The 26,897-nt window shown below is 35.1% G+C and overlaps 1 protein-coding gene across 9 annotated transcripts; it reads left to right on the forward strand.

The window, feature by feature from the left end:
* Positions 1 to 2,175: 2,175 nt before the first annotated feature.
* Positions 2,176 to 26,623, forward strand: Znf711 (zinc finger protein 711). 9 transcript variants are annotated; one of them, XM_036174929.1, is made up of 11 exons: positions 2,176 to 2,207; positions 4,103 to 4,227; positions 5,131 to 5,384; positions 5,734 to 5,838; positions 12,845 to 13,393; positions 17,010 to 17,165; positions 17,769 to 17,906; positions 20,372 to 20,509; positions 21,449 to 21,493; positions 23,115 to 23,258; positions 23,936 to 26,623. In XM_036174929.1, the coding sequence occupies exons 4-11, from the start codon at positions 5,760 to 5,762 to the stop codon at positions 25,111 to 25,113; spliced, it is 2,427 nt and encodes an 808-aa protein (XP_036030822.1). In that variant the 5' UTR covers positions 2,176 to 2,207; positions 4,103 to 4,227; positions 5,131 to 5,384; positions 5,734 to 5,759; the 3' UTR covers positions 25,114 to 26,623. The 9 variants fall into 9 exon arrangements, with proteins under 9 accessions (XP_036030822.1, XP_036030817.1, XP_036030813.1 ...); XM_036174924.1 differs by lacking the exon at positions 20,372 to 20,509 and having other exon boundaries at positions 5,131 to 5,389; positions 12,833 to 13,393; XM_036174920.1 differs by lacking the exon at positions 20,372 to 20,509 and having other exon boundaries at positions 12,833 to 13,393.
* Positions 26,624 to 26,897: the final 274 nt, after the last annotated feature.

A 26,897-nucleotide genomic window follows, 5' to 3' on the forward strand; every position in this document is an offset into this window, starting at 1 on the left:
TGTCACAAAAGGTAGAAGTTTGGTGAATTCTCCAGATGTTGAGGTAGAATTCTCATGCCATTTTGATTGGCCAGATATTTAAGGAAAGAAGAGCAAGGATGAATTTGGGATTTTTCAAAATTGTGTACCACAATGCTGCCATTCATAAAATTGACTCTGTCTCTGTCTCTCTCCATACACACACATACATACACACACACGCCAAACCAATCAAACACACACAAACACTTCTTTTTCCCCCAAGTTTCTTCCGTGTATTTAGTTGGGATTGTCACAAGAAAAGACCAGTAAGCAATATTTGACAATATATTAAGTACAGAAATATGTCACCATATACACTCAGAAAAACACCTTTCTTCATCTAGGAAAGAAAATAGAAGTGTAAAGAAATGACAGCTAAAAGAATGAACAAACCATGGCCCACAGGCCAAATCTAGACAAGTACCATTTTCTTTCTTTATACATATTCTGCACTTCAAGGGGGATTTACATTTTAAACAACCGCCCGGCCTTAAATGGTTCAATCTCCCAAAGAATGATTTCAAAACACATTAACTGGAATACAATTCAAATGTCAACGTCTATACATCTCTAATGGAAAACCACCTTGCTCACTGTGTATGAATTATGGTTGTTTGGGGGGGGTTACTGTAGCAGAGTTGAGTAGTTGAGATATAGACTTTACAGCCCTCTGAAAGATTTCATCGGTTTGATTATGTAGTTCAGCAGTAGAGTGCTTGCTTAGATTGTGTGTGGTACTGGGTTTGATCCCCAGCACAATGGGGAAAATATTTATTACTATTTATTTTCAAAACTAAAATATTTGGTACCTGGTACTTTGCAGGGAAAGACTATTGATTCCTGGTTTGATAGTACTTAAAAGTGTCATATCTTTCTAGACATCTAAAAACTCTCTAGAAGCATATAGTTCTAGATACCTGGACAAATAATCAAAGTGATCTAGAACAATAAGATCTTTTGTTTTTACATATTCTAATTATTAACTCAATAATAGTGAATTACCCTTTCCTCTTTCACAAAGGAATATATCTGCTCCCTGTTTAAACAGGGCTATAGATTCTGAATGAACATACTATTAAGGCTTAATTCTCAGCACATAAGGCATGTTATAATTACAGCCTGGTTCACATCTCCTTTTCTGCCACATTTCATCACTTTTTCTTGCATACCCGTCGAATTTTTCACCTTTTTGCAGACAGAAGCTAAAAGTGTCACATTCAGGAATTATTTAGTGTTCATTTCATTTAGTTCTCGTCTACCCCTTTCTTCCATTTTTAAAACCGTGTTTTTAATTTTTTATTTAATTTTTATTTCCTTTTCCTTTCTTCCTCAAATTATCTGCATTATCAAAGGGACGGAGTGGAGAACGGAGGGGGGCTGCAAAACAAATATAGGAATTGGTGGAGAGGCAACATCTCTGTGGTCAGCCTAATTTGTTTTAGGTCCTCCAGGGTAGATTCAGGGTAGAATGTATACACACACACACACACACACACACACACACACACACACACACACACACACACACTGAGAGAGAGAGAGAGAGAGAGAGAGAGAGAGAGAGAGAGAGAGAGAGAGAGAGAGAAAGAGAAGAGAGAAGAGAGAAGAGGAGAGAGGGCGAGAGAGATTTTTAAATGGCAAGCCACATCTACTGGACGTTCAGCGAGTGCTTATTCTGCTTTTCCCTCCTTCTCTTCATCTCATTTGGGAAACCTAGAAACCAAAATCTTCCCACGGAAACTCCTCAGGGACGTCCCAAGCCCCGAGCTTGCGCACTCGGACTGCACCGGCGGCTCAGCCTTCGCTGGGAGTCCGCGGGGTCTCCGAGCACAAACCCAGCGCGGGCTCCACGGTCGGTCGGCGTCGCGCGCGCGTGCGCGCCTCCCCCCCCCCTTTGGCCCCCTACCCTGCAGCAAGGGTTGCGTGACGTAATGCAACCTCAGCATGTAGGAGCGCTATAAAGCAGGACGAGGCGGCGCGCCTCCCAGACGCAGAGTAGCCTGTGATTGGCTCGGGCTGCGGAACCTCGGAAACCCGAAAGCTAGGACCTTCCAGGTCCACAGCTGCCGCCCCCCGCGGCACTCGAGAGCGCGGCCTCAGGCTGACTGGCGGCAGGGAAGGCGGTGGCGGCTGCGGCCCCGCGGCGGCGGCGGCGGCGGCGGCGGCGGCGGCAGCGGCGGTGACAGGTAAGGAGCCTCCTGAGGAGAAAGTCGCGAGCGTCGCCTCTGCCACGCTCAGCGTGGCTCCGTGAGGGGAGAGGCTCCCACCCAGCGTCTCGGGGAGGGCGAAGGGAACAATGGAAGTGGCGTCTAGTCCCCGAGCTTTCCCATAGCCGCCAGGGGAGTCCCGGCTTCCTCCGCCTCCGCCAATCTGGGGCCGGAGACCCGTCGGGAAGTGAGGGTCTCCTCCTCGGCCAGCCCCCTCCGCTCCTAGGCCGGAGCCTCCCCCTCCCCCGGTGGAGGGGAAGGGGGGGGGGAAGCTCGAGCCGTCGTTTTGGCCGTCGGTGGTTTAGGGTGACAGGAAAATGGCGGAAAACAAAAAAACGGTGGAGAGTGCGGCGTCCCCTTGGCATTTTTGTCGTAGCGAAGCCCCCCCCCCCCCCCCCGCTCCCACTAACCACCCTCCAGGAGCCGCTGGCCCGCGCCCCGCGGCGCGTCGTTTGCTCGCTGGCTCGCTGGTGGCAGCGGCTGACAGGAGCCTTCGGCACGCCCGAGGGTTAGCGAGCTCAGCCAGTGAAGTGGCCCGGGGCCGGCCGTGGGAGGGAGCACGGAGTCAGAGCCGTCAGAACCGGGCTGGATGGGGCGGGGGGTGGTGGTGGTGGTGGTGGTGGTGGTGGTGGAGGGAGGGTTGCGGGGCGGGCGGCGGGGGGGGGGGGGGGAAGCCGTGTGTGCGGCAGCCGTCGCCTCGGCTCCGACACCACCATTTTGCTTGGCGGCGGGGCTCCCACGTACGGCGGCGGGGCGGCGGGAGCGAGGGGCGGCGCGGGGTGGGGGGTGGGGGGGGCAGCGCCCGTGACCGCTGCGCCGCGGGAGAGCAAGGAGGGCGACGCCGGGGGCGGGCGGGGGGGGGGGAGGAACGGGGAGGAGGGGGACTCCTCCTCGCCCGGGGCTCGCCTTCTCCGCTGCCAAGGCTCTCTTGTTCTTGGTCGCTGGAACATCAGTCTCCGGGCGACATCGCAAAGGGCACGTGTGTGCGTTCTGCTGGAAAGGATTGAAACTTGGCACGGTCGTGGGAAAGGGAGACTTCTGCGGGAAGAGTGCTGCGTCCAAAGCTGCAATATTGCTACTTGCCAGGGCTCCTTTGTCTATCTCTGCAAATACTACTTTCCCATTCTCTGGCTCAGCCGCCCTACCGTTTCTCTTCCATCCCTCGCCCTGTTGACATCATGGAGAAGCTTGCCCCTGAACGAGTTGTTTAGAAGAGACAGATGAGAGCAGAATTTGTTTTTGTGTGTGTGTGTGTTTTCTGCTTCCCGTGCATTTGATAGAAGGATGTTTACTTGAAGCAGAGTTGCGTGGTTTATCTCGGTTCGATAAGCATGTGGGGTACACTCTTGAGAAGACGGAGTAGCTTGGCTACCTATTGGTTATTAAATACCACACTGCTGTTCCCTTACATTATTTATTATTGATCTTATTGAAACTTCCTATATGTGAAAAAGCATTGCACTTTATTTCTTTGCTATTTATACAGTGTGGTACTTTCCATAATATTTGCCCTGTATGTTGTAATTTTCACACTTCATTGAGTGCTAGAGCAGATTTTTCTGTATGGATTTGGCAAAAATACACCTTGCCCTTGGTTCTTCCTTACTTTCCAAATTAAGGTGTGATAAAAATCCGATTTAAAGAAAATTTTTGCTTAAGCAGTAGAATTCTAAATGTAATATTTTTTATATTGTGGAATTTTGGGGGGGTCTGGTGGTGTCCCTCTGGCTGCTTTTTACATAAACACAGATTTGAGCATGTGAGCTTTAGCAACCTCACCCTACAAGTTGAAGAGTAGAGAAAAACATTCTTATGTTGTGTAAGAGATTGGGTTAAAAATGTCTTGAAGTATCTAATTTGTATTTTCATAATAGGTAAAGAACATTTTCCCAAAGAAAATGCATTGTTTTGAAGGAGAAAAATAAACAGATATTTTTCAAAATTCACCTTTACTATCTGTTAGGAAATCTACAGTTTCTTCAACCCACTTTGTATACAGGTGATTAAAAAATTACTTACTCTTTTCTTTAGTAATTACAAAAATTTAAACCATGGAGTGACATTTGTAATTGTCGTATTAGTTATCTCATAAAGAAAGCAAATGATAGTTGAAGTCCACAAAGTATATTTTTAAGTGTCAAAAATAAATTTTTATGGCATTTTTATTTAAATGTATGGATAGACAGATAATTTATGGAGAACTCCATTGGCCTTTTGTCCTTTTCTTGGATGACAGCAAGACAAAACATACTAATTTGAAAGAAAGGCAAAATATAGCTAGGGAATCCTCTCAAATATCTAATTTTGTTCCCACATACTTTACTTAATAATTTTGGTACATAGAAATAATTACCCACTGATATATAGAATATTTTTGTGTACAAAGCATGCAATTCAAATGTTTAATAAGGAGTTTGTCTTCAAGATTCTTCTGCCTGTTTGGTAGCTATAGGACTTTATAGCAGAGGAAAAAAGGCTTAGCCATACCCAGTACTTATTTTGTTTGTGTAGTATTGTTCTAAAATTTTCATTAATGACATAACCTTTGTGTGATATGGTTCAATTTAACAAACACTTCTGAATACAAATAAGATAAATACCTTTTAAAATTCACACAATTTTGGTTGTTTGGTTAGAATCTTTTGTTGCTGGGCAGTGCACATATGCAGTTATAAGTATTATATGGAGTGAAAACATCTGGCTTTCTGTTCCATGTTATCTGATTGTCTTACTATAGGAAATGAAACAGATTGAGCTATTGCTTTAAAAACTTCCATAGAATAGCGTGATTTTATAAATCATTACTGGAAAATATCAGTTGAACAATTGCAAGCAAATGATATGCTTAAAGAAACAGTGCTAAATGTTTGTATGTGATTGATCTTATCTTTACCATATTTAGGAAGCAGTCATGTTTCATGATTCCTCAAAACTGTGAGACAAGAGAATGTAGTACAGTGAGGCCAGAAGTCCTTACTGGTTCAAAGAACTCCGGGGAAACTTGTGATAGAACATTTTGCATTATAAGTAGAGCCCCAGGAGCCAGAGGTGAATACAATATCCACAGAGCTCCGCTGCAGGGCTGATCTGGGTCTGGAAGAAATGGATGAGAGCTACTGGATGCCATTCACTAATACTAGACATCTGAGTCCTCTAGTAATGTATAAACATCCCAACTATTAATCTGTCATCATCTTATTTTTATTTATTACGTATATTTTAACTGGACCTCAGTCTTGCAGTTTTGTTCTTTTGCTTGTTTTTATCATGTTCCAATGGCTCATTACCATAACTGTGGCTCATTTTCCATTATCTTGGCTTTACTTCCACCTGCCTCTTTTATGTATGGTTCTCACATAAAGCATCTAAGGAGTTTTGGGTCTTTCTTTTCTTTTGTAATGAGCTTTGCATATCTGGTTGTAAGGCATATTTTCTATTGTATTTTTCTCAAAACTCCTGACTTGGAGATAAATGTAAACTATTTTTCAAACCATTTATTTTACAGATAATTGTGAATGAACTTTGTTAAGTATGGATTCAGGTGGTGGAAGTCTTGGATTGCACACTTCAGACGCTAGAATGGCCCATACCATGATTATGCAGGATTTTGGTAAAGCATTTTCTTTGTTGTACTTTATGATTGTAAAATGTGAATATATTTTAAAAAAAGGTAGTAGAATTACACTGAAATATTCCTTTACTAGGAAAATAAAATTATACAGCTTATTTTCTTAAAGGCATATATAAACTATATTTAAGATCATATAATTTGTTAGAAGTTTGAAATAAAGAATCTTGGGATATAAAGATAATATTTTACTAAAAATGAAAAACTCACTATGTATGAGTGTTTAATTGCATTATGTTGTGGGATAATATATATTAGTTTTCAGATGTAGAAAATGTTAAATCAGCTGTCTAAAATATATTTTAAGTTGCATTGTTCTTCAAGCTAGAAAGGGAAGTGCTTCTATCAAAACAAAGGATTAAGATGATTATAAAGAGATAAAGGTAAATTATATATTTGGTAATTATGTTCAGATATCATTTCCTCAAGGCTGTTACTAATAAAATACACTTCTTTTTAAAACGATTCATACGTATGTGTGCTGCATGTGTGTAGGTGCCCACAGACTCCAAAAGCAAGCATTGGATCTCCTGGTGCCAGAGTTATGGGTGGCTCTGAGCTGTCTGACATGGATACTTGGAACTGAACTCAGGTCCTCTAAGAGGGCAGAAAGCACTCTTAACCTCTGAGAAATTTCTACAGTCCACTACCTTTTCCCTAATAAAAGATTCCTTAATTCTATGTCCAACTTTTTCAATAGCTTTAAAACAGTAATCATTTTTATGTATTTATTAAGACTGCATTGATTGTCTAGAAAGGAACTAAATTTTGGGAAGATTGGTCTGAATTTTAGAGGAGATAGTGGTATCTGAATTAAAATAGGCCAGAATGGGATCTTAAGAATTGAAGATGAGAAAGGAATAAAAGTAGAAAGCAGAAATAATAAATGGTTGTAAGAAGGACACAGGACCCATAGGGTCATGTGGAATTGATGAAGCTGAAGTCAGTGATGGGGGACTAGAACTAGTGATACTTTGCTCGACTAAGAAAATACTACTACTATTCTCAGTATGGTTTAATATGCCATTTTAAAGTTCACAGTAATAAGAATTAGAGGAACTGTATTCTAGTCTTGACAGTGGTGTGCTCTAGGTTATAAACTTGACTGAATTACAGATCTACTTTTATAATGAGGAGGTCTGTAATTCTTTGACATTTGTTAGATAAATACAGCTGGTTACCTCAAGGTTGAATTTTGTGAGGATAGAGATGATTGTTAAAGTGATATATAAAGGACTCATGGATTTTTTCTCCTAAAAGATGAGTGAGCTTTGTTGTTTATGCATAATTTAGAAATGATTTGAGGTGGGTGAAAAGGTACAAGAATTGTGATAGTGACTTGATTGGTGTGAGAGGATTTTAAAAAGTTATTAAAGAACATGTTTGGTTATGTCTGTTAGGGTTTTTTTTTTACACAGGATTAAATAAGAGGAAAAACTCACCTTACATGTGGGCATCACCATCCAACATACTAGGGGCCTAGATGCAATAAAATAGGAAGAATGGAGAATGCCTGCTACCACAGGCATAGTCTCCTTCTGCCTTTTCTCCATGAGGTTAGCTGCTTTGCTCTACTACATGCTCCCTGCCATGACATTCAGCCTCTCTCACTTCCATCCCATAGCAATGGAAACAGGCTGAAATCTCTGAAACTGTGAGCAAAAATGAATCTTTTAAATTTTCCTCTCATGTTTAAATCACAGTAATGAAAGAAGTGACACGGGAAGAACTATAGAAAAAAGGAAACACGGTTAAAGATAGATTAATTTTTTTGTCCTTAAAATTCCTGGCTGGAGAGTTTATAAGCTTTAAAATGCTAAAATCACTTATGTTCCAGTTTAGCTTATAGACTAGAGTGGTACTTGAATTTCAGTATACTAAACAAACTTTCATTTTAGATGTCAACTTTGTAACTACTCAGTATTTTGAGGTTTTCTTACATGTAACATTTTATTTACTTTTAGATGCTGGGAAATAGGAGCCACATATTGAATTACTTTTTTAAAATTTTTTTTTATTTTTCGAGACAGGGTTTCTCTTTGTAGCTTTCTGTCATTCCTGGAACTTGCTTTGGAGACCAGGCTGGCCTCGAACTCACAGAGATCCACCTGCCTCTGCCTCCCAAGTGCTGGGATTAAAGGCGTGCGCCACCACTGCCCGGCGCTTGAATTAATTTTATACAAATATTGTTTCTTTTTCATTAAGATATAAATCATATGCTATACTGTCCAGCCCTTTTAAAGTTGATTTTTAAAGTAGTTATTTTTATTTGTATGTATATGTGTGTGTTGTGCATGTATGCCACATGTATGTTGGTACCTGTGAAATTCAGAAGAGGGCGTCAGATCCCTTGGATCTGGTGTTACAGGCAGTTATAAGCCACTGAAAGTGTTTGCTAGGACTGAACTCAGGCCCTAAGGAAGAACAGCAGGTGTTCTTAACTGCTGGGCTATCTCTTCAGACCTTATTTTAAAGTTTATAATTCCATATTTTAGTACAATTAGAGAATTATACAGTCATCACCAGTTTAATTTTCAGACATTTGTCATCCTAGAATTCAAATTTTTTAAATATAAAAAATTAAATAAAAGCCCTCATAGTTATTAGCAGTTATTGCCTATCCTTTCTGTTTCTACCAGTTCTTAACAACCAATAATTCAATTTATGGATTCACCTATTTTGAAAAATTTCTATAAATACAGTCATGTAATATATGGCCTTTCATACTTTTTACTTTAACACATTTTCTTGTGTTATTTATGTTACTGCACATATACACACATAACTCCTCTTTTGTTACCAATTGATATAGTTGGTCACATTATGGCTGAAAGAAAAGTTTTCATTTGTTATATCCTGTGTTGTTCAAAGAAGGAGCAAGTGGATAGGAAAGTTTGAGACCTACTTCTAATTTAAATTGGCATTGTCATAGTTATCTGAAGGCTTCTCTAAAGTGAACTAATGTAAATATTTTTATGTCAGAAAAAATGTAGAGAGCTACTGTTTATTTTAAACCTATTTATGAATCAACAGCTTAGTTGTGTTTTTTAAATAATAAGTTATTTTAAATTGCATTTTCATGATCACTTAAATTGAAATGGGTAAATCAGTGCCAACTGAATTTTTATATTGTGGCAATATTGTTATTCTTAATTATAGTAAAATAAAGAATTGCTAATATGAGTAATGTTTACTCATTTATGGATTTACTGTTTGTGATGGTGCTGTCCTAAAATATGTTAGGTTTCCAATTGTCCTTAGTATATAGATTTTGAAATTTTTGAAGTTATTCAGCCATGTAAATTCTGAAAGGTTCTCATTTGAGACTATGGGATGAATATTGTATAAAAAATTGGAATTTAGAAGCTATTAGATCAGTTTCTTTTGAAGGATGATTAAGACTTAAAATTTTACAATATTTTGTCATATAATATTTTTGCTGATGTTTGAGTACAGTGATTGTCCTTACAGTCAGTGGCGTTGAGTTTAATGGTTAAGATTTTAGTGTTGCAAAGGTAAGTGTTGCTTTGAAACTTAAATATCAAAATGGCCTTAGATGCTAGTCCAAAACAGACTGTTAAGAAAGATTTTTTTTGCTATAACTCTAATGGGGTGCCAGATAACCTTTGAACAAATTCTCATAAAATGAAAAATACTTTGTCAGAATTTACTGTTTATTGTTAATTATTTATCTCATTGGCTCACATTTGAAAGATGATTGTTTATCATTTGTAAATTTTTTAACTAGTAAGAGAAATTGTCTATGTCATTAGATGCTGCTTAATTTTTAAAATAATATTTAAATTAGTTTTTATGTGATAGCTCTTTTAATTCATCTCAAAATATTACTGTGGTAATGCCCTATTTGCTTAATTCTATAAGTCTCTCTTTTAAAACTTATCTAGGATAAGAAACAAAACTTTTCCTCCTAGGAGAGTAGAAGAATAATAAAATAATACTACAACCCCGAGTCAAATAATGGATACAGGCAACCTCTCTACAATATAGTTTTGGGGGGCTAGCTGCATGGTTTAGTGGGTAAAGTGCTTGCCATGAAAGCCTAACAACAACTTGACTTCAATTCCTGGTTAAAGGCTAGAACCAACTACACACACACACACACACACACACACACACACACACACACACAAAAAAAAAAAAAAAAAAAAAAAATCTACCCAGATTTTATATGCACAACAAGAATAAATACAATTTTTAAAGAAAAAAAACATTTTTCTTCATATATAAGATGGAGATAACACTCACACTTATTTTGAGGATTAAATGAGATTATATGTATATGTATGTATATGCTTCATCTCACACACACATAGTATAAGATTGCTTGAGGCATTATTAATGAATAATAAATATTACTTATGTGTATCTGAATTAATGACATTTTTAAGACTATTTCTCCCACTCTGAACATTCCTTAGTTGCAGGTAGCTCTATTGGTGAAATTATTAAGACCATTCCACGTAGTTAAAAGGGAGGTTTATTTTGTGGGGTAACTTACAAGTGAAGGGATAGGTAGGGTACAGGGTCTGGGAAAGGCATAGAGTAGTCCAGATCTCTGGTCTTCAGGGTCCTCTCTCGGCCCGCCTTGTAGGTGTGGCAGTTACCAAAGACTCAATGGGGGTTGGAACTTCCAGATCAAAGCTGGAATGGCTACCCACTACATAGCTCCTTGTGTAGAGTTGCACCTTTGTGTCTATTTTGGCATGTCTGTTATGCTCTTTTGATGTAATTTAGGTTTTAGGTGAAAACTGAAGAATGTTGAGAAGGATTTAGAATAGTTGAAAGGGAGGATGGGTGTGTTGGCATGTGCCTGTAATTCCAGAACTCCTGAGGCAGAGTCAGGTCAATCATGAATTCCAGGTCACCCTTGACTTACATAGCCAGTTTGAGGACAGCTTGAACTGCAAGGGGCCCTGCCTCAAAAATCAGTACAATAGTAATGATCCCAAGACCTCTGTTGAAACATCAGCTTTCTTTTCATTCTTGGCTTTTTATCATTGATGGTGGAAACTGGTTTCCAGTTTTAACTAACATCCTGATGAATTGATTATAAATAGTGAGCATTGTATATCTTTAGTAGTATCTCCCTTTACATTTTTTCAGATAGTACTTTAAAGGAAAGTGATCCTTAGGTTAAAAAGGCTATCTACTGCATCATGCATTATAAGTAGACCCACAAATTCTTAATTTACTGTTCCACCTCAGCATGGCTAAACTGAAAATTGCTTATGAATAGTTTATTCTCTTTCAGTATTTACAATGGAAGTGGGAGTTGGTGCTTACTGTGCTTCTCAAGAGCAAAATTAAAGTTTTCTCCCTATTGCAAACTTATTAATATTATCAGACTAAATCTTAGCATGAGTTAAGATTCTTTTCTCCTAAATCAGCTGTTAAAAGATTGTAACGTTTTGAATTTAGCAATTCCTTTAAGTTAAAGAATTTCTTGGGACTTTATATGGTTATATGTTTTGTGATATAATGTAGTATTAACTCATAACAGTATCCCTTTGTGTTTCTCATTTTGCCTTCATTTTTTTCAAGAAATATATAGTCATAGGAAGTAAGAAAAATTAGTGTAGTAAGGTATTATATACCTTTTATTCATTTTTCCCCAGTGCTAGTATCCTGTTTATCAATAGTATTAATACCAGACCCAGAAAATTAAAGTTTTAGGTAATTCCTGTTATCTAAAACCATATACTTTGTTCTTTATTCTATTGTTTGGACATACATTTGTTTGTGAATTTTAAATTTTTTCATTTGTTTTTTAAATTTTACATGTGTATACCTTGCATTTTGACTACTTTCACCTCCTACTTCCTACCACCCCTGTTCACTCTTCCCCCCAACAAATTTATTTCTCATGTTCATGTCTATTCATTTCACTTTGTGACTCACAAAGATTATTAAGGGCCATTGTAAGGTGGGGTGTAGAGCTATCCTTTGGAGCCTGGTGGGCTCAGTAGAAGTTATACAAGTAAAGACAGTGATTTCCCTCTCTCAAATATAGACAGTAGTTCACAGGTCAAGGATAGATCCCTTCTCCCTTCTTTGCCTGTTGATAGGACTGGTCTTTTGGGGGGAAATGCAGGAAACTAAAGTTACCTTCACCCTATCTTTAGTTCTTACAGACAACTTTAACTCTTCTTTAATGTTCTGTTAGCCTTTGAAGGGGTGATTTAAGGGAATTGTTTAAAGATGGATACACACCTGTCATTTATTTTCTTCATTTTGAGTAGCAGGTCCAAGTCAGGATAAATTTCTGGAGATTTATTCTGATTGTTGGTTGTATCAGTACCTTATTCCTATTTATGACTAAGTATTGTTCTGTGGTAAGGATATGCCAGGATTGATTTAACCACACATTTATCTGCTGATGGATTAATATTTGAATAGTGTTTAATTTTTTTACTATTATGAATAATAACTGCTATGAACTCTTATGAACATTTAAATATAGTTTCTGTATAAACATGTTTTACATTTTCTGGGGAGAAATGTCCTAGAGTGCAATTGTTGCTTTGTGTAAAAAATGAATGTTTAGTTTTGTCAGAAACTGCCAAACTATTTTTCTGAATGACTGTTAACATTTTACATTCTCCCAAATATATAAAACATATATTTTCTCTGTCTTCATCAGCTTTGTTTTTTATTTTAGTGATTTTATTTTTAGTGTTGTGATGGCTTGTTAATGACTTTTTGCTTTTAAATAACAGTAAACTACTTTTAAGATCTTAACTTAGATTTTTTTTTTGCTTCTTTATACTGGTATCTAATCCATTTCCTAATCAGTGACAATTTTTTATTACAGTTAAATTATCAACAATGCTTTTAAAATTATATAAATATATGTATATATTTATCAAGACATATAATACATATTTAAATTATTTTCTAGTAGATATTTATTAAATATTTTATTAATAAAATAACTTTACCCTTTTTTGAATAATTGTTTGTATTGTAGTGGCTGGAATGGCTGGTACTGCACATATCGATGGAGACCATATTGTTGTTTCAGTTCCTGAAGCTGTATTAGTTTCTGATGTTGTCACAGATGATGGGATTACTCTTGATCATGGCCTTGCAGCTGAAGTTGTCCATGGGCCTGATATTATTACAGAGACTGATGTAGTAACAGAAGGTGTGATTGTCCCTGAAGCTGTACTTGAAGCTGATGTTGCCATTGAAGAAGATTTAGAGGAAGATGATGGAGATCATATCTTGACTTCCGAACTAATTACAGAAACCGTTAGGGTACCAGAACAGGTTTTTGTAGCTGATCTTGTTACTGGTCCTGATGGACATTTGGGACATGTGGTCCAAGATTGTGTTTCAGGTGTTGACTCTCCCACAATGGTATCAGAAGAAGTTCTTGTAACTAATTCAGATACAGAAACTGTAATCCAAGCAGCTGGTGGTGTTCCTGGTTCTACTGTTACAATAAAAACTGAAGACGACGATGATGATGATGATGATGTCAAGAGCACTTCTGAAGACTACTTAATGATATCTTGTAAGTGAAACATAAAGTCCATTACATGGCAGATTAATTTCTATAATCTGGAAGGTATCTGGGATCAAGGCTATATTTCATAAAAGCAATAGAAGGAATCATTTGAAAATAATTTCAAAGCTGTAGTGTTGAGATGCTTTTTGAGTTTACCTATAGTTTTAATATACTCTACTTGTATTTTGAATATACTCTGAAAAAGCACACCAAAGTAAAATGAAAAGGCCAACTGATGTCTTAGAATAGAAACATGTATTTGAAAGGCTCAATAGAAACATTAACTGATACAAAATTTCAATGATAAATTCATATTTCAAAATGAGTAAATTATGTTATTGCTGCTTTTTAAAGACATAACAGGTGCTGGCATTGCCATCATGCCCAGCCTGGAAATAATTTCCCAGTAATTACTTACATTTTCTTTAAGAGAATGAGGTACACTACTAAAAGACTGTGGGAATGATATTACCTATTCATGCATGTATGTGGCTTACTGAGGCAACTTCATATTTAAATACTAACTTGACACGAAAAGCTATGACCATCATATAAGATGGTATAGCGAAATTTATTAGTGTCTCTATATTAAAATAAGTGCAATATGCATTCAAAAATTACTCATTAAATTAAACCAGTATTAAAGTGCAAGAAAGTTTAAACATCATGTTTTATAGGTAATCATAATTTTATTGATATACCGTAACAGGGGTAAACTCAAAAGCCTTGTGGCTTTAAAAAGGAGGCCATAAATTTGGGGAGGAGTGAAGTGGGCATGGGAGACAGAGATGAGGGAAATGATGTAATTATATTTTAATCAATTTTTTAAAATGAGTATTTCACTGCATATTGTGGTAAAATGGAATTTCAATCAAATTGTGCCAGTGATCTATAAAAGAATATTGGACACTTCCAGCCTTTTCAGTGCTGGCAAACAATGTGCCTTATGTTCTTGTCTTTAATGCTAATAGAATTTTGTAGGGATGTTATATTGCTCACTTAAAAGTGGGTTCAGAAACAATAATGTGGTGTATGCCTTAAAATAAGCAAAAAAAAAATTCAAGCTTGAGTCTTTGAAGTATTTAATTTGGATCTATATTATGAACAGTCACTGAAAGACAAGTGGCTGCGTGTTCCTATAATCTCAGTACTGGAGAGTCAAGGTAGGAAGTTTGCAAGATCCAGGCCTACATGGAAGGCCTGGATATTTTTCAAGTTTGGGCTACATGGAAGCAGCTCTATTTCCTAAATTAGGAAGAAAAAATATGGGAGAATTTATTTCTTAAAGTCATTTTGTTTCCTAGTAGAACTTTGTCAATGTATTTTCTGTAACTAAGAATATAGAATAAATATTAGTAAAGCTGATGGCTAAACTCTTCAAAGTTCATACCAGTTTTAAAAATAACTATCATTTATGGGCTAAAAATACAGAACAAATTCAGTTGCTTCATACATTTCAAAATTGTTGATTCTGAGATGCTTAATCTAGGCAGGAATCAATGGGTACATTAAGTATTAAGAATATGAAGCTGTTTTAAGTAGAAGTGAAATCAGAAATGCTAACAGAAAAAGTGGTGAGGGTATATCAACTATAATTTCAATATTTACAGCTAAAATTATGATACCATTTAGAACTAGCCAAAATATTTCATTACATGAAAGTTACATTTCAATGATAATTTTAAATTAGTGTGTTCTAGAAGGAAATATGGTCACTTAATCCATTTATGTGTAATAATGACATATTTTCAAATGAGAGTATTTTCTTATTTTTAACAATTTTCAAATATTCCAGCTTCCAAAATTTGTATTTTTGGCTTTTAAAAAGTTTTCTATAAATCCCATTTTCAAATCCATGAATGAGCAAGAGCTTTTTCCTTAAAAGTTAACTTATTGTTTTAATATTTCTATGATCTCATCATTTTATTGTTATTTATAAGAAAAACTATTAAGTAGATGTCATATAGCTCATCATCTTAAATCATGACATTGTAACCCCAGAATTGCTAAAAATACAGTAAATATGATTAGGAGCTATAGTGGAATAGAAATATTTAGATAATTCTTATGTCATTTGAGTGCTAACTTTCATTAGCAATAGTATATTTAAACTTTTAAATAGAATGAAATTATTTATATTTAAATAAGAAGATAAAATAGCTTTTCAGTGTTAAATAACTTGTGAAGTGCATTCCTTGTTTTCAATTTCATATGAACCAAACAATGTTTTTGATGACATCAAACTTGACACTGAACTTGGGAAAATGTAGATTTTGATTCATTTAGATCTGCCTGAATTTTTAAGAAGTACCAAGGTTATAGCTCTTTAGTGCATTTTATTCTCTTTTCCATAGTTCTAAAATTATTAGACACATTCAAGGGCTTCAGTATTTTATGTTTCACATATGGTATTCTGAAATCTGTAAGGGCACAATTTTGGTTTAGATAATTCTTTAGTTTTTATAGGAGCAGGATTGAAATTAATATGGTAGAGACATAATATTTAGAGAATATATTGCTTGAATATGATTTATAGCTGTTTTAAGATTATTAGTAGAATTTGTATTTCATAGTTCATGTAGAGTATTCATGTGACATGTTGTGTCTTCCTCAGAAACTGTAGAACAGAATAAAATTGTACATATATATTGAAAATCTTTCGTAGTAGTCTGAACTGTGTTTGCTTTGCCTTTCTGTATGGTTTTTTTCATATACTCTGAAGCATCAGGTTTTTAATAAGGAAAAGTTATCATTTAGTTATGTATTATCTTTATTTCTGATTTTAACACAAAGCATATGCTTAGACACAAGTCTTTTTGAAGTTATCTTTAAATGCCTCAACCCATATTTGAGCTCTTAGATAATGTTTTCATGATGATTTATGAAAAGTCATTTTTATTAAAATCATTTGGATATGTTCTATTTCATTGTTTAAAATAATAAATTTGATAAATTAATTGGTTTTGGGAACAACTGCTTTTTAATTTAGGATTTGTTCATGTGAACTTATAACTCATGTATTTTTTGTTACGTATTTTGGTGATAGGATTTTACTTAAAATGCAGTCTATGCTTTATTTCATAATTAAATATGAAGCAAATACCTAAGTAGATACTACCCCACTTTTCTCATCTAAAGCCTGATGATTCATTGAATATAAGAACATCATATATGAAAAGGTAACGACACAGTATTTGAAGTCACCACTTATATTTATGTTAAACTTGTATTCTCTATAGTTTTAAGGATAACAGTATCACAGGAGCATTATATATGAACTGCAGTGAATAGATATTCATAAACTGCCAAAATCCTAAGTCATATTTAAGAAATATGGCCTACCTAAACACATACTTGCTATTTTAAATTTCAATACTTCTTATACAGAAGCATGTTTTGGGTAATACAATGTAATTTAAAATATTTTTATGTAATTTGATCCTGTGATATAGGTATCTTGAGTATTGGTTTCATGAAACAGCATTTTTAGTGACTGCATAATAGGTCACTGAGGGAATATAGTGGGTAGGTGGTTAAAACATTTTATTTTGCCATTGTGCTTAACTCTTATTAAATGCCAGAGGTACTTTTTGACTGAAATAGTTTCCTTTATATTTTGCAGTGGATGATGTGGGAGAGAAATTAGAGCATATGGGGAACACACCATTAAAAATTGGTAGTGATGGCTCACAAGAAGATGTTAAAGAAGATGGATTTGGTTCAGAAGTGATAAAAGTGTATATATTTAAAGCAGAGGCTGAAGATGATGTTGAAATAGGTATAAAGATATTTTAATTCCATGATATGAGAGACATTAGAATTCTTATCTTTCCTGGGGATTGTTCCAAAATTCTCAAAAGACAAAAATGTTCATAGGCTTCTTAGTATATTTCTAAAGCTGTATATGAATATCTACATATGAAGTGGGAATGGGGACTATATCATTCTTAGATTCTTTCCAGTATGAAACTATTATGGCAGAAAATTTTAAAACAAGAGAAAATAATTGGGATTAGAATAAATATTATGATGGGTGTTTAATAGCATTGATGACAAAGGCAGGTATTTTGAGATACCTTCAATGGCTTATCTAATCTTCTGCTTTGTTTCCTATGACGGCCATAATGATCATTACTACCTAATAGGGTTTTGATGAAAACAAAATGGGTAAATATATATAAAATTTTATAGCTCTTGGCTTATAAGTGTGACACAAATGTTAACACCTGAAATGAGAGATGAATGTTTATGGTATAATTTACATGAATATTTTAGTGTATTTTGTAGTTTGTTATAATTTTTATACACCCTCTGTATCCTCCTCATTATTACAGGGATTTATTCCATATGTTTCTAGTTTACATGTGTTTTAATTTTTAAGGTGGGACAGAAATTGTCACAGAGAGTGAATATACCAGTGGACATTCTGTAGCTGGCGTGCTTGACCAGAGCCGAATGCAGCGAGAGAAAATGGTTTACATGGCAGTTAAAGATTCTTCCCAAGAAGAGGATGATATCAGTAAGATAAAAGGGCACTGCAAAGAAGCAATGATAAAACTTTAAAATCAATTGTTAACAGCAATAGATGTACTAAATAAGAACAAAGTTTAAAAAATAGGCCATTTCTGGCCGGGCAGTGGTGGCACACGCCTTTGATCCCAGCACTCAGGAAGCAGAGGCAGGCGGATCTCTGTGAGTTTAAGGTCAGCTTGGTCTACAGAGTGAGATCCAGGACAGGCTCCAAAGCTACACAGAGAAACCCTGTCTCGAAAAAACAACCAAACAAACAAGCCATTTATTGCAAATATTTAAAAGAAAGAGTCCTTTTAGACATTCCTGAACCCATACATTACTCAGATAAGGATACATGAACTCTACATTTCAAATACTATGTTACAAAGAAATGAAGAGTTTATTGTTTTTGATGTAATGAAGTTCACAAATATATAGAAATTGAATCATATTATACATTATGTCTGTATAATTACATCTGTTTAATTGTGGCTCAGTAGTTAGAAGCACTCATTCTTGCAAAGGACCCCGGTTCAGTTTCAGTTCCTATGTCTGGCAGATTATAACCACCTGTAACTCTAGTTTCAGGGGATCCAACACCCTTTTCTGGCTTGTATGAGTCCATGCACACATGTACTGCACATAAGCTAAATTTGGAATATACACACATAAACTTTAAAAGAATAAAAATCTTTAGATTTTTTTAAATTTCATTTATCTTTAATAATTCATCTGTGAGGTAGAAAAATATTCCTGTTTTATAAGACAAATAAAGGCTCAGAGAAATAAGTTGCCCAAGATTTGTACAGTACTAGAATTTGAATCCTTGTCTAACTCTGCTGCCAGTGTTTTCTCCACATGGCAGTAATCACTTTTGGCTTATTTGGATTTAGCAGTGGAAGGGCTAACTGGTTCATCTCCTGTCACTGAAAGCTTAGGTGGGTATTTATACAAGGCATTGTGCCAGGATCTTACTAATTTATTATGCTGTGAATGGGTAATTGTTATTAGGGTTTCTTGGGAGTGAGGACCACAGGATAAAATCCCTATTCAGATTTGCTTTCTTTGTCATGTCTCACACTTTTTGTTGTTTATTTTTCATTAAGACATTTTATTCTTTTCCTACATGGTCTTCATCTCATGCAGTCTTTTGCTAAGTCTACATCTTTCTCATTGCCATGCTGACAAAACACTATTTTGTTTTATCACAGAAGGGCAAAAAGCCTCCTTTTCACAGAAATACCATGATAGTGCTATGTTCTATGTATGCTGCACTCTAATAACTACTCCTCAAATCTTTGTCTCGCAAACATAGAGAGCTGTCTACCCCCATATCACAGCTGAAACTATCAAAACATTCAGGGGAGAGTATTTGAATAGGGACAGAAAACGTTAATTGAAATAATGTTTGTTTTATCTCTAAATCTTATTATTTTTAACTTCCTGAGGAAGAGGCATGGTAGGAGATGGGAAACTGAGGCATAGGTTTAGCTAATGCCAGAATTTGGAAGGAATGTGGAAAACTTAGTCCAGCGTGCTTTTTAAAGTGGAGAAACTAGAGGATACCTTTCACCTCACTGTATTTACACATTTCTTATATAGTAAATAGAAGATCCAAGTTTTTGAATCATAGTAAAAGCATAAATTAAATTCAGTAACACATTTATCACATTAAATAGAAATAATTTTTCACAGCGTGTAAATTGTCTCTTTAGGTTTAAATTTTTTAACCCCAATATTATCTTTAAATGTATTTTTTTCCTCTCCATAGTGTTCTTAAAAGTCCTGCTTCTTGAAGAGGGTCTACTAATTCTTGAGCAACAGCATTTCATATTTATATTTGTACATATATATATATTTACACATATATAGTTTTAATCATTTTTAAAAGTTTATTCAATAACTAGTATATTGATCATTATTCATTACACATATGGTACTATCAAAATAGTGCAGGAAAGCATAAATTACACTGTACCAATATTTTTATGGAAAATATTTTCTGAGTTCCAAAAATACTCTCAGGAAAATTTATGGAATAACACTTTCCATATGTCTTATGTGCTGTAATACCCTCTTCAAGTACACATGTTTGTAAATGTAAGTCATTTTGAGAGCCAGGTATGATGGTCCATGGCTGTAATCCCAAGACACGGAAGGCTGAAGCAGTAGGAATGCTGTGGATAGGAATGCAAGTTTTAGACCAGCCTTGGGTGTAAAGCAGGACCTTGTGTCAGAATGAAAAATAAAGAAGCCTTTTCATAGCACTTGTTTCTAATAACAGGAAGATAATAATTTGGGGAAAACAATTGTCTTCTAGAAGTACTAGCTCTCAAAAACACCTAATATAAACTTAATTTAAATTTGTGCATTTTGCAATTAACTAAGATGAAATCTTGAAAACCTAAAGAACTTTTTGCCCATTTATTAAATACTTGAGATTGTAAACAAGCAATTATTTCCAAAATTTAGATTATGTTGAAGTATCAAATGAACTGTACATAGAAGTAATTGTAAGGAAAGAGGAAGGAACCCTCCTTAAGATTCAGCTTGAGATCTCTGATGTTAATAAAACAGGTTTCCTTGTTGTCTATCGTGCATCATCATATGGTAGGACACTAGTACTTTTACCTCAGTACATAAAGAAGGTATTTACTATTCCTTTGAGCAATTAAATATTCTGTGCTGTTATGCCACTGTGTGTTGGCTAATAGAATAAAATATTCTGTGAATTAATTCATTTCCAGTTATTTTACATGATTTTTTTCCCCCAAGACAGGGTTTCTCTGTAGCTTTGGAGGCTATCCTGGAACTTGCTTTGTAGACCAGGCTGGCCTCGAACTCACAGAGATCCACCTGCCTCTGCCTCCCGAGTGCTGGGATTACAGGTGTGCGCCACCATATCTATCACATATCTTATGCTACTAAAGCTTGCTTAATGCATTTTTGTTAGGAGCTGTTCTAAATCCTACCTGTATAAGTGAGCACCATAAAATATTTAATTTTCCTAAAATAGTATCTTTTTAAGATTAATCCTTCCCCTTTTGCAAAAATGCATTTCAGTTGTTGACACATAAATAATAAAACTTAAGTTCTGGGGCAAAACCAAATTCTCTAGAGTATATATTTATTCACTTATCAAGTTTTTTTCTTACCCCATTCTGCCTTTTGTTATTCTCATTTTTTCTGTAATGTGTGCATTAAAAGCTTCTGATGTACAATGCATTAATTTATCCAAAGTTGTTTTTCTCAAAGTTTCATTCATTCAACATTCATTCAATACAGTCATGCATCTATTGAACATCTTCATTGCTAAGGGTACTCTGCAGAAATAGCTACTCAATTTCCACTTAAAACTGTTCTAGATGTTATCAGTTCTAGTGAGAAGTCCTTATTTTCAGTGGAGAATATTATCTAACACGTACGTTTCAATAACAAGTGTATTTCATTGAGAAATTGGGGAAAAAGTAAAATTTTATAAGTTAAAATGTGATCTGGTAGTAGTTTCTCTAGGCAGTGTATCAGTTTATAACTAGTCCCTTCTTATAGATGAAAGAAGAGTTTCCCGAAGGTATGAAGATTGTCAAGCAACAGGTGAGAGAGCATTGTAAAGGAGATATAAATTGTTTTGTTTTATATACAACTTGATAAATAAAAAAGTTAGCTTATGTCTATAGACATATTTGTTGGACTTCACCTATTATAGAAGTTATAGAAGAGTTTGCCTCTTTTTAACAACCAACATTTATAAATACAATGTGTATTAATTTGTGAATGAAAAGCATTTTGATTTCCCTGATGGTACAAGTATTAGACAATTTACCACATGGGTCATAAAAGATTGCTATACAAAAATTATACAAATTACTTGAAGAGAAAAAGAACATTTGTTCTTAACCATTTGTTAATGTAATTCTTGGAGTGAGACTGCCTTTCTAATTTCTATGACAAACATCTAATATGAATATATCATAAATTCATACCCCAGCCTAATAACTTTTCTAGTTTAACACCCTCTATTTAGTGTTATTCCACGGCGGATCAGTTTCTTTCTCTTAAGGAAACTTTTTCTTATGACAAAGTATATAATTGTTCTGTTTCTTCTACTGAGTAACATTTGATGCTAAATTTTAATGTAAGTTTAATAGAAATCAACCATATATATATATATATATATGTGTGTGTGTGTGTGTGTGTGTGTGTGTGAGAGAGAGAGAGAGAGAGAGAGAGCATATATACTAGTCTGACAGTTGTAGATTTAAATTTTTAAAGTATGTCTTAGTTATAGTTCTATTGCTGTGAAGAGCTGTGATCAAGGCAATTTTTATTAAAGAAAGCATTTATTTGGTGGCTTGCTTAAAATTTCAGCAGAGTAGTCCGTTATCATCATGTCAGGAAGCATGTTAGAAGGCAAACAGGCAGGCAGACTTGAGGATGAGAATTTATATCCTGATCCACAGACAGGCAGGCCAGCAGAGAGAGAAACTGTGCTTAGGGTGGAGTTTTGTAACCTCAAAGCCCACCCCCACCTTCTACAAGTCCACACTGCCTCCAACAAAGCCACAGCTCCTAATCCTTCCCAAACAGTTCCACTAACTGGGACCCAAATATTCAAACATATGAGCCTATAGGGGCTATGCTTATTCAAAGTATCACAATGTTTTTGTATGATATGATAGATTTGCGAGAACTGGTTTTATTAAAGACTTATTTTGTATGCATTGGTCACATTGAAGTTGCAGCAAATTACCTGCCATGTCTATTTTAATCCTTGAAGTCAGTCTAAAATAATAACTTTCATATCATAAAATATACATGTATCATCTATTTTAAATATAATTACCATGACTGTGTTGATTCACTTAGTTATATATGTTCTTTGCTGAATCCCTTTAATTTTATCAGGTTCTATTCATAAGAAGTTAGTCTGATGACATAATTTTGTATAGTTTCTTAAAATAAAGTTTCTTACATTACATTAAACTTACCAGGTTATTCCTTTAGGATGGTTATGTTGAAATAACTTTGTGTGCTAACTTACTCAGTGTGCTTGCATATACACAGAGGATATGGATTAAACTAAGGAGAATGAGGAAATGAGTATACTTTCTGAAATTTAATACCATAACTTAACACCATATCACAAGTAATTTGTCTAACGAAACCCTGAAACGATAAATATATTCGGTTGAACAGTTTACCTTTTTGTTTTCAGGAAACACTTTTGACTCAGCATTAGAAAACAGAAACACTACAGCAGCACAGTACCTTCAGATTTGTGATAGCATTAACACAAATAAAGTACTTAAACAAAAAATCAAGAAGAGGCGAAGGGGAGAAACAAGGCAGTGGCAAACAGGTAATATATTTCTGTTTTATGAATAGTATAGTCATTTGAGATGTACAATTTTATGTAATACAAGAAGGAAAACCAATGTTTGCAAGATAGTTATTCCTCCATATAGCCCTTGTATATTCTATAGATAACTACATATATATTAAGATTTATTTTAATTTGGTGTGTGTGTGTGTACACCACATGTGTGCAGGTATTTGTGGAGTCCAGAAGAGAGTGTTGAATCCACTGGAGATGAAGTTACAGGCAGTTGCAAGCTGCCTGACATGGGTGCTGAGAAACAAAGATCCTCTATGAGAACAGCAAGTGTACTCCACTGCTAAGCTGTCTCTCCAGCTCTAATATTCAATTTTAGCAGTATATAATTGATGCTTTTAAAATGCTTTTTTCTCCTTATTCAAAAGATATTTTAAAGACAAACTTCATATGGTTTAATTATAAAGGTGTTTTAGTCCTCTTTTTAATGTTTCATGTCATAGATGAGTAATTTACAATGAGAGACACTCATTTCTCAGTAGGCAACATTACTAAAAAATTTTATAATATGCATTATCTTATAAGGCTTTTATTGAACTAGTGTTTTTACATAGTGAATTTCAGCTAGTTTCAGAAACCTGTTTTATAAAATAGTTTAAAGCAGTGTGATCAAATCTCACAATTTCCTTTTTTTCCCCATGCAGCTGTTATAATAGGGCCTGATGGACAGCCCTTGACGGTATACCCTTGCCATATTTGCACAAAAAAGTTTAAATCCAGGGGATTCTTAAAAAGACACATGAAGAATCATCCTGATCATTTGATGAGAAAGAAATATCAATGTACAGACTGTGACTTTACAACTAACAAGAAAGTGAGTTTCCATAACCACTTAGAAAGCCATAAGCTCATAAACAAAGTTGATAAAACCCATGAATTTACAGAATACACTCGAAGATACAGAGAAGCTAGTCCACTGAGTTCAAATAAACTCATCTTAAGAGACAAAGAGCCGAAGATGCACAAGTGTAAATACTGTGATTATGAAACTGCCGAACAAGGACTGTTAAATAGACATTTGCTGGCGGTTCACAGCAAGAATTTTCCTCATGTTTGTGTTGAGTGTGGAAAGGGTTTTCGTCATCCATCTGAACTTAAGAAACATATGAGAACCCATACCGGTGAGAAGCCATATCAGTGTCAGTATTGTGTCTTCAGGTGTGCAGATCAATCAAATCTGAAAACTCACATTAAGTCTAAGCATGGTAGCAACTTGCCATATAAATGTGAGCATTGTCCTCAAGCATTTGGTGATGAAAGAGAGCTTCAACGCCATCTGGATTTGTTTCAAGGACATAAAACACACCAATGTCCTCATTGTGACCATAAGAGCACCAACTCAAGTGACCTTAAGCGGCACATCATATCTGTCCATACCAAGGACTTTCCTCACAAATGTGAAGTCTGTGATAAAGGTTTCCATCGTCCTTCAGAGCTTAAAAAACACAGTGATATTCATAAGGGTAGGAAGATTCATCAGTGTAGGCATTGTGACTTTAAAACATCAGATCCATTTATTCTTAGTGGTCATATCCTTTCAGTTCATACTAAGGATCAGTCATTGAAGTGTAAACGGTGCAAGAGAGGGTTTAGACAACAGAATGAGCTGAAAAAGCACATGAAGACGCATACTGGAAGGAAGATTTACCAATGTGAATATTGTGAATACAGCACCACAGATGCATCTGGCTTTAAACGACATGTGATTTCGATACATACAAAAGACTATCCACACAGGTGTGAATTCTGCAAGAAGGGATTCCGAAGACCATCAGAAAAAAATCAGCATATAATGAGGCACCACAAGGAGACTCTTATATAGTAAGATCAGTATAAGGAAAGAAGTTATTTACGAAATAAGATTAAGATATGCTATTTGGGAGGAGAATCTTACTGTTTTATCTGGTTTCAAAGCTTGATATTAAGTCATACCTTTAACATTCTTTGTAATAAAGATCTTAAAATATTTGGATTAGAAGGGTAATCTCATAGCCCTGTGAAAATGACTTAAAGAATTTAAGAAGCACCGTAGGATGGTTGCAGAGGGACTTAATTGTGTATTAACAGTATTATATGCATAACTAAACTACAGAGGGGAAAGTTAAGACACCTTATTTGAATGGTAACACTAGAGTAAGTGTTTCTGAAAGAGAATACATGATTTAGAAATGCTTTGCTGTAGCAAGCAGCCTCACTTTTATGCAATTTTAGAAATGGGGTAGGCAAAGAAAATGCAGTCATTCATCAGTCACTTAGTCATTGAGCCTTTTATATTGTACCTGGACATTGGATTCCAGAAATGGCAAAAGTTTTGTGTATTGTTACAAGGAATCTCACTGAGAAACCAAGTTATATTCATTCAGTACTAGTAAAAAAAAAGAACTTCAGAGTTGCTGATATTTTATCACAGGATAGGATGTTTAAAACATAGCATTCTGTCCTGAAATCTGAAGTAAAATATAAGAAATAAAGTTCCAGTTTTGATGTTCAAGTAGATTCAGTATGGCATATATGATGAAAGTGTATTTGAGTTAAATGTGGCTTTCTAAAATGGATGCAACTATAATGTTACAAAGTCAGCACTATGTTTCTTATAATCTAAATATTAAATTGAGAGAACAGTTTTCTTAAATATTAAAATATTTAGAATTTTTAGGACAGTTTTACAAGTATGACTGTTCAAGTCTTACTTGCTCTAATGTTTAAAGGTGCAATTTTATGCCATTATTGAAAAGTTTGATTTTTAAAATCTATATACCATATTCTTAACATGAATTTTCAATGAGGCGGTATTTATGCAGTAGTTGACAGAACAATATGCTGCCAATAGAGTTTGGAGGTGGATATTCAGTTTACAGTGTATAAATTTAAAATATGCATCCCTTTAACAACGCTTTGTGTTAGCATGCTGCAAATCAAAATGGCGCTTAATATTAAAAGCTGATGTAGGGAATTTTAATGAAAATCCTGTTCATAAATGTAATGCATATGATGTGTACTTTTAAGTTTTAGTTGGCTTAATTTAGTTTATATTCAGCTGTTCAGCATAGTTAAAATGAAATTTTTCTTTATGCTATATTGTGGCTTTGTGTTTTAAGTAATATTCACCTTTCTGTTTTTGCACCAGATAAGAATCAGTTACTTGAAAATAAATTTTTTATCTTTCTTAACTTCAGAATACTAAATTTGGGAAATCTACTAAACGTGTGTTATGTGGCTGTAAATGATGTACACGCTGTAAAATAAGATTGTTACTGTTATGTGGACTTATTATTTCTAAATGTTACTCATTGAAATGAGCATACAATAAAAAGCATTTATTGCACTTCAAAGTTTTATAAAATTTATTTAAAGTTGTGTTATAATGTGCATCCTTTATTAAGGACTTCTCACTTAAACTTTCTCTTAGACAGTTTGTTCTTTTAAAAATACCTTGTTCAGTTTTGTGCATTAATTAACATGGGCTGGGATTTAAACAGTTAACAATGATTATGGCATGTTTATTCCTCAAAACTAGGTATTATTTGATAAAACCATGATGGAAGACTTTAAGTGAAAGTGCTCATTTTAAGACTTGAGATTGACTATTATAAAGGAACCTAAAAA

The sequence above is a fragment of the Onychomys torridus genome, chromosome X (assembly GCF_903995425.1).
Source record: "Onychomys torridus chromosome X, mOncTor1.1, whole genome shotgun sequence".
Classification (NCBI taxonomy): Eukaryota; Metazoa; Chordata; class Mammalia; order Rodentia; family Cricetidae; genus Onychomys; species Onychomys torridus.